Source organism: Protomyctophum parallelum (genome assembly GCF_964188405.1).
Source record: "Protomyctophum parallelum genome assembly, chromosome: 5".
Taxonomy (NCBI): domain Eukaryota; kingdom Metazoa; phylum Chordata; class Actinopteri; order Myctophiformes; family Myctophidae; genus Protomyctophum; species Protomyctophum parallelum.
This window is the reverse complement of record NC_139702.1, coordinates 44641975-44650912: the sequence shown is the minus strand read 5'-3', so window position 1 is coordinate 44650912 and position 8938 is coordinate 44641975. Positions and strand designations below refer to the sequence as shown.

The following is an 8938-nucleotide window of genomic DNA, read 5'->3' as shown; positions in this document are numbered from 1 at the left end:
TGACAGACCATGCTATGATGCTAATAACTGCTTAAGTGCTAACCAATGCTTAAATAAACAGACACTATTTCCATTGTCACGGACAGACAGTGTGCTGTGTAGCTGTAGGACAGTATGCACGGTTTGGGGATCAGGGGTCCCCACTCCCAGCCAAATGATAGGTTCCATTTGTACACTCTAAATTGACATTGATTTTACAATATAAACAAATACAAAATAATAATTTGGGGTCACAGAGATACAAATTGCTGGGTCCTTAAAATTTTGTGCATAATGTGCATAATACTAATAAATAGTATGGATAAAAAAAGGCATAGAATACAATAAAATAAATTTGTCACTAGAACACTTCCACATTTGAAGTATAGGCTCAAGTTGTTAAAAATAAATGGGTCAGTTATTCTCAACCTATACTCATGTGGAACTTGTTTGTTGACTATTATTCTGGGGAGGTGTTGTTCTCTGTTTTGAGTAATAATATTATCACTTGATCAATCCTGATTCAACATTCCAGACTATAAAATCTGTAATAAAAGGTAAAGATAAAAAAATGTCTGACAGATTTGGGAAAGCATAGAGCGACTTAAATATGTGCTGGATCGGATTGGATCGATATCGGATCGGTAGGCCTATCAGTTATCGGATCGGTTTTGATAATTTTAGATCGGTATCGGATCGGGAGTGGAAAAAGTGGATCGAGGCATTATGTAACATTCCTCTTCTACCCTGGATTTGAACACCTTTTCAGTGCAAGTAATGACATTTTACCATTGTAATAATAATAGCCTGCTTGCTCAGGGGAAACATTTAATTTGTGTCAGATCCTGTGTCTCGGTGAGACATGACCTTTGACATGATCTAAATGGCTCAATAGATGCTCATGATTTATGTAAATCTTTACATATCATTAATTAGTATTATGTCTTGGTGGGACTTGTTTGGGACTCGAAACAAAAGGTAAGGACTTGGTTGGGACTTGAAACAAAATGCTTAGGACTTGATGGGACTCGAAACAAAAGGTAAGGACTTGGTTGGGACTTGAAACAAAATGCTTAGGACTTGGTTGGGACTCGAAACTAAAAGTTCAGGACTTGGACTTGCTTGGGACTTGAATGCCAAAGACTTGAGACTTGACTTGACTTGAGAGCAAAGACTTGAGACTCGACTTGGACTTGCAACATAGGGACTTCCTCCCACCTCTGCAATCTACTGAAATTGTATAGTTTTTATTTTATTTTACGTGCGGGCTTTCTTTATTGCGCGCTTCCGCGGACATGGAGACCTTCCCTTCCCACTTTCCAGTACGCATGAACTGAACTGTGTGTGACCGACCCTGACAGGCTGGCTGACACTGTCACACACACACACCACACACCGCACGGAGGGAGAGGCGAGAGGTAGGCCTATAGGCTATACAGATTAAACCCACCGCTCCATCCATCCATTCACACATCCACAACACAACCCAGAAGTTCCATTTTGGAGAAGGATATTATGTGCGTAAATCCCGCCGCGCTCCTCAGATGGTGTGGACTTGGCAGCCAGCTGCTGCTTCGGATCGCTTCCCAAAACGTCGCAAAGCGGAGGAGAAGAAACAGAGGGAAGAGCGTGTCGTTGTTGTAAAGGCTATAAAGAATCCCCGCTCAGGGGAGGGAGAGGAGGAGGAGGGCGCTTCAGCGGCCTCCCCGGCCGGCAGCATCATGAGGGTGCGCCGCTACCAGGGGACCATGATGCTGCTGACCACGGCCGGCGCCTTCTGCGCCTTCAGCCTGATGACCATCGCCGTGGGCACGGACTACTGGCTGTACTCGCGCGGCATGTGTCGGCCCAAGAACCACCTGGAGAACGAGACCATCCGCAAGAACGAGGAGGTTCTCACCCACTCCGGGCTGTGGAGGACCTGCTGTACCGAAGGTAGGTTAAAAGTGACTTCCATGTGGAGCAGGGGTTTCCAAACTTTTTCACGTCAAGGATCCCCAATCTATAGCAGTGATTCTCAACCCGTATCATTTCAAAGGACCCCCCACCCCCCGTTTGACATGAATTAGGCTACGGACCCCCATTTAATGGCATTTCTATCTCTGAGACGGCCAATTTATATTGTAAAATCAATGTTAATAATACTAATACTTTTCTGGGTACCCAAAGTCGCTTTACAGAACAGAAGTAGGCCTACAGACATTTTCATTAGAAAAACTATAGTTAAAATGTTAAAAACTAGAAATAAGAAGTGTGTGTGTGTGTGTGTGTGTGTGTGTGTGTGTGTGTGTGTGTGTGTGTGTGTGTGTGTGTGTGTGTGTGTGTGTGTGTGTGTGTGTGTGTGTGGTACTTGGTACTTAAGACACAAAAATACAGCCCTGCTGTATTTTGTGTGTCCTAACTTCTATTAGTTAGGTAAAGTTAGCTTAAGTTGTGGCAAATCTGCAAAAAAAAAAGCTTACCACTAGCTTTCTATGTGTTCATAAAGGTGTCTACTATCACAGAAAAAAAATGTTCCAACCCAACTCCCTTGGGAAACTTTGTGACAGCTGCTGAAAGTTGGGGTACCAATATAAGGCAAAGAATTCCAAATTTCATTATACTTTAAGTAGCATGTGACATGTCAAACTAGGGGGTTTTCATGATGCTGAATCCATTCCAAGCATTAGTTTTGCATGAAAAACACTCCTTGGGCTAAATTCGGCCATAGCCACGTACTTGTGCTGACCTCATCACATTTGTGATGACGGCTTTGGGCATTCTTTTGCCTTATATTGGTTGATATTGGTACCCCAACTTTCAGCAGCTGTCACAAAGTTTCCCAAGGGAGTTGGGTTGGAACATTTCTTTCTGTGATAGTAGACACCTTTATGAACGCATCTGTGAAGAAAGCTAGTGGTAAGCATTTTCTTTTCCAGATTTGCCATAACTTAAGCTAATTTCCCCTTATTATATTGAGAATGGGGACAACCAACTGGGACAAGTCCTGGACCGGAAGTATGCAGAAATGCACTGGACTCAGGCAACAGCCCATCTTTAATGATCTTAAATCCCTTTATTTTAGATAGTTTTGTAGTAATAGTACAACATAAACATTAAAGACACTTTAGTTGTTACTGTACAATACTTTAAAACAGGTGTCATGTTGCACACATGCTTAAAATAGCTCTTATTTGCGCCGCCTCGTTGAAAACAAAGTATTTCCAACTCCAGCTTGGCTCAGTTCAGGCTGCATGAACAGCACTCGAGCGCTCGGTTTCTGCCCCCTCTATATCATAACTCTTCTATTGGCTCTGGGGTGACCTAACATCACCTGGGTCATTAGTGACCACACGTGGCAAGTTTGAAGTCAGGTCAAACGGTCAAACGGTGCCTGAGTTATACTTGGCACATGCACGCACACACGCGCGCGCGAACGCACGCACGTGCGCGCACGCAAGGACGCAGAAAAAGAGTGTGGTTATGGTTAGTATCTTTATGTATATAGGTATTGTGGTGATGGTAACCATGGCAACATGAGGCCACGGCAGCATCGATACCTAACAGATCAATGGGCGGAGCTGATTGGCTGACAGGGGGTGTGGTTTATCAATAGCCTGTCCACATCGTTAAACAAGTTCAGTGCCGAGAACTATTGATCGTCACACACACACACACGCACGGACGCACGGATGCACGCACGCACGCACGCACGCACACACACACACACACACACACACACACACACACATGCACACGCACACGCACACGCACACGCACACGCACACACACACACACACACACACACACACACACACACGTTACTGTGTGTTTGCTTTCACTGCATGTTGCACTTTTAGAAAAAGCACTTTTCACTGCTGAATTTAGCAGGATTCCACCAGAGGGGTGTGTTTTGTTGCTGCATGCAGGAGCGAGGCCGCAGGGCGAGTCCCGTAGGCAGCACAGGCGTGCCATTATACAGTTACCCTTTTTTACAGTTACACGTTGACTCAATTGAATTAAAACTAAGATATTCGCTAAAAGTAATCATATCATTAACCCATTTAGGACTGAGACCAGATTCTATACAAATGTCTTTTAAATCATGACAGTTTTCTGATAAACATACGTCTATGTATGTCATTGGTGCTCAAATTTCCCCCACAAATTATATGTAATTGGCTGAAAATATGTTGTTCCTGCAGGGAACCCCCCCAGAAGCAAATATATGAGTTACAAACTCTCCCTCTGAAAGAATATATATTCAAAGATTTGCACCACATTTTCATGATTTTTCAAAAATAGCAGATCTACAAGCTTGTAACGCGGCACTCGGGCCACACTATGAGCTTGTAGATCTGCTATTTTCCAATAGCTAAAGTATTTGCTATATGCTTAAAACACGTGTGTGTGTGTGTGTGTGTGTGTGTGTGTGTGTGTGTGTGTGTGTGTGTGTGTGTGTGTGTGTGTGTGCGTGTGCGTGCGTGCGTGCGTGTGCGTGCGTGCGTGCGTGCGTATACAGGTACGTACAAAGGAGTGTGTAAAGACATCGAACACTTCCCAGAGGATTATGACTATGAACAGGACGGAGCAGAGTACCTCCTACGTGAGTATAAATACACCTGTATGTGTGTGTGTACTGTACGCTATCTGTACCAGGTCTCATGACATCATGTGACATCATCAGGGATGCAATGCGACCTGCTGTCGCAATTAAGCCCATATATGGAGATCCCTGATGTCATCAATATTAGTATAGGGATATATGTCAAAACCTGTGCTGACATTCCATATGTTGATCCTTCCCCCATCCATCCTTCCTCTTCGATGTCTTCCTTTTGACCGATACCTGTCCATTTAAACTCTAGACGGGCCTGCCCCAAAGTTATTAGTGCAGCCGCGCCCAGGAGCCGGCGAAAACTAGAGTTCACAACAGGCCCCGAAAATCAAGGCCCGGCCCTACCTGGGCCCTCCATCAATTTTTTTTTTTTTTTTTAAACCCTGTACACTCAAGACACTGCACCCGCTGCCACCCTTAGGCCTCACTCACACTGTTGCAACATGTGTGTTGTGTCTTGTCCGTGTTTAATGGCCGCCCAATGCATTTCCAATGGAAGTCACATGGTTTGACAACATTTTTTTGTTTGATGGCTGTGTTGTGCCCCCCTCCCCCGCATCAAACAAAAATGTTTTGTCAAACCATGTTGCAACAGTGTGAGTGAGGCCTTAGATCTCCATATGTGGAGCTGACCTGTTCTGACATTCCATATGTCGATCTGACCTCATCAAACCCTGTACACTCAAGACACGCTCCATATATGGCCAGTGGACACGACCTCACCCTTTACTGTGTCACCCTGAAATGGGCTCCGATGCGACAAATAACTGGGCACAACGATTTACTGGTTCCAACTGACGCTGGGCTCGCATTGTGTTAATGTGTTACATCTCCTCTCCTGTGTACTACTAAACCTCTCCTCTCTAAATAATACACTTTGTTTATATAGCACCTTTCATGACATAACAATGTCATGAAAAGTGCTTTACAGCAGTGGTTCCCAAACTTTTTCACGTCAAGGACCCCCAGATTGACACTAATCAGCCCTGCGAACCCCCATTTGAAGAGATAGGGACCCCCATAAGAGAAGATTTTACGGCTCTAGCAGTGTTTCTCAACCCGTTAAATTTCAAGGACCCCCCCCCCAATTAATGGCATTTCTATCTCATGGGACCCCCAATTTAGCCTATATATTGTAAAATCTATGGAAATTTTACTCTGAGTGTGTACAAATTGGTTCCAAACTATCATTTGGCTGCTGGGGACCCCCTGGAACTCCCTCAAAGACCCCTGGGGGTCCCTGGACCCCACTTTGGGAACCACTGCTTTGCAGGGCAGAAAAGAGAAAAACTAATTATAGGTGTAGATCCCATCGTCAGTGTGTCTGTTGTTCCTGTCTCTAGGTGTAGTGAGAGCGTCCAGCCAGTTTCCCATGCATCGTCAGTGTGTCTGTTGTTTCTGTCTCTAGGTGTAGTGAGAGCATCCAGCCTGTTTCCCATGCATCGTCAGTGTGTCTGTTGTTTCTGTCTCTAGGTGTAGTGAGAGCATCCAGCCTGTTTCCCATGCATCGTCAGTGTGTCTGTTGTTTCTGTCTCTAGGTGTAGTGAGAGCGTCCAGCCTGTTTCCCATATGCAGCGTGTGTCTGTTGTTTCTCGGAGGACTGTGCGTCGCTGCCAGTGAGTTCTACAAGAGACGACACAACATCATCCTCACAGCTGGGATCCTGTTTATTGCTGCAGGTATTCACCCAAAACTCAGGGTAACATAGAGTACACACAGGACTGGAAACACTACTTACAGAACACCATAACAACTATAACTGCTCTATACTCAAGCAGGGAACATAAGTGAGTGTTTAAAGTAGACACAGGGATCACAATACACAGGTGAACAGAAGAAACAATTAACACTGGGATTGGCTGGGAGACTAACAGGACACAGGTAGAAAAACACATTGATCACAGGGAGGTGAGACAAGACAGGCAAACACCACTAGGCAGAACAGGAAACACTAGGGCATCACTACATAATAAAAGTACACAGTACACAGATTATAGTTTATGACAGATTGACAATACAGTTCGTAGTCTCACGTAATAACTATTCCACAATCTCCGAATGCTATATAGTCTGGACCTATAGCCCCCATGAGAGGAAGCTGCCATTTCCGTTCACGGAAATATATTTAAAAATATCTTTAGAGCTTATTTTTATATTTCCTTTTCTGCTAAGCAACAAGCTATATACTGTATACTTAGATGTTTTCTCTTGATATTAGGATAAATGTGCGCGACTCATGACAGCTCTTCCGTTGGCCCAGACTGTATGATGAAGCGTTTGGAAATTGCGGAGGCAACAGTCTGGCAATGCGAGACTATACAGTTCGTGACACAATCCACTTCCCACCATCAGGCCTCAGCAACGTCATTGGCATCATCGTCTACATATCGGCCATGTCCGGCGACAACCAGCAGGACAGCAAGAAGACCCACGAGTACGGCTGGTCCTTCAACTTCGGAGCGCTGTCCTTCGTAATGGCCGAGATTGCGGGAGTCCTGGCCGTGCACGTCTTCATCGAGAAGCACCGGCAGCTCCGCACCAACGGACGCTCCTCCGTCCGGAAGCCTCCGCCCGTCCTGAGAAGCTCCTCCTTCTACCGCAACCGCTACTTCAACTACAACCGCAGCAGGAGGTGCTCTTTACCGCCTTATCGCATGTGTTTTTCCCGCTCTTTGTGACCGTATCTCGTGTTTTTCCCGTTGTTTTCGGCCCTCCTTTCTGTTTTTCCCGCAGTTTTTGGCCTCATTTCCTGTTTTTCCAGCAGTTTTTGGTCTCCTGTGCTGTTTTTCCTGCTGTTTTCTGCCCTCCTTTCCTGTTTTTCCCACTGTTTTTGGTCTCCTTTCATGTTTTTCCCCTGCTGTTTTTGGCCTCCTTTCCTGTTCTTCCCACTGTTTTTGGCCCTCCTTCCTGTTTTTCCCACTGTTTTTGGCCTCCTTTCCTGTTCTTCCCACTGTTTTTGGCCCTCCTTCCTGTTTTTCCCACTGTTTTTGGCCTCCTTTCCTGTTCTTCCCACTGTTTTTGGCCTCCTTTCCTGTTTTTCCCACTGTTTTTGGCCTCCTTTCCTGTTTTTCCCACTGTTTTTGGCCCTCCTTCCTGTTTTTCCCTCTGTTTTTGGCCTCCTTTTTTCCTGCTCTTTTCCACCTCGTTTCCTGTTGTTCCCGCTCTTTTCACCCTCCTTTCCTGTTTTTTTCCGAGCTCTTTTTGGCCTCCTTTTCCTGTTCCCGCTCTTTCCGGCAGGAAAAGGCCAGCAGGAGGTGTATACGAAGAGTAGAGTTGCTTTACGATACCGATATTCCAGTATTGGTAAAGCTGCCGATACTGCATGCCTCAAACGCTGGTATCGGTATCGGTGAGTATGAAAGGTATATTGCCTAGTGTTGCATTGGTGAATCTACAGGTTGGTGTCACTTAAAGGGACACTTCAACCCGTTTTTCTAAAATGTTAATGACGTTAAGAAGATTTTTAACACTTTCCTGGGGTCTTTATGTGTGTAATATGTGGTTATAGATATTTTAGCAGTGTTTGATGTCACAGACACTGGGCTCACTTCCTAAGACATGTGAATCCCTTGACTCCTTCAAAAGCGCTACCCTCAAAGGGCACCTACGGACGGCTGCAATTGGAAACAGGCCCCTGGAAACAGGGGAGTGTCCCCCCCCCCCCCCAACACCCCCCCCCAACCCTTTCTTCCCATACTGTACGTGTTTTTCCCTTTTGTACTTCATTTATATGATGATTTCCTGCTTTTTTAATTCATAGAAGTGCATATTTGTCACTTTAAATGTGAATCTGATGAATTGAAAATGGTGGACCCTGTTGTAAACAAGTGTAATAATCAATCATGGCTTCGTCCTCAAAGTAAACAGTTTTTGTTTGTATTGACTTTACGTGCTTTCGTCTGAAATGTATATTCTGCATATACTGTGAAATGAACATTTTCAATCAATCAATCAATCAATGTTGTCTTATGGTGTCTTAGGTGCAGTTACCGTAGCAACTACAGCGGAGGAGGCGGTTCCTTCCACCACCACGCCTCCCTGCAGCCGCGGGACAGCGTCGACCAGAACCACCACGCCTTGGCTCCGCCCCCGGGCGTCACGTGCGTCACGCCTCCGCTCAGCGGCCGGTCCGTTACGCCTCCGCTGCAGAGGGGTCTGTCCATCACGCCCGACTTCATGCTGTACGCCATGACCACGCCCCTGCAGGCCCCTGCCCCCCCAAGGGGCAACGGCAAGGCGGGGGGGGGAGTCGTGGCCGCCGCCGGCAACAATGTGAATAACGCTGTGGCGGCAACGCCCAACGACGTAAATAACTCTCTGACTGGAAACTGTGCCGCCAGCCGGAGGACCACCCCGGTCTGA

General features: G+C 45.8%; 1 protein-coding gene across 1 annotated transcript; it reads left to right on the top strand.

Annotated features, from left to right (window-relative positions):
- Nucleotides 1–1727: 1727 nt before the first annotated feature.
- LOC310859168 (voltage-dependent calcium channel gamma-3 subunit-like) lies at nucleotides 1728–8938 on the top strand (the record flags this gene model as incomplete). Its single annotated transcript, XM_083765567.1, has 5 exons — nucleotides 1728–1914; nucleotides 4481–4564; nucleotides 6115–6255; nucleotides 6929–7208; nucleotides 8557–8938. 5 exons carry the CDS (start codon nucleotides 1728–1730, stop codon nucleotides 8936–8938), a joined length of 1074 nt encoding a protein of 357 aa, XP_083621693.1.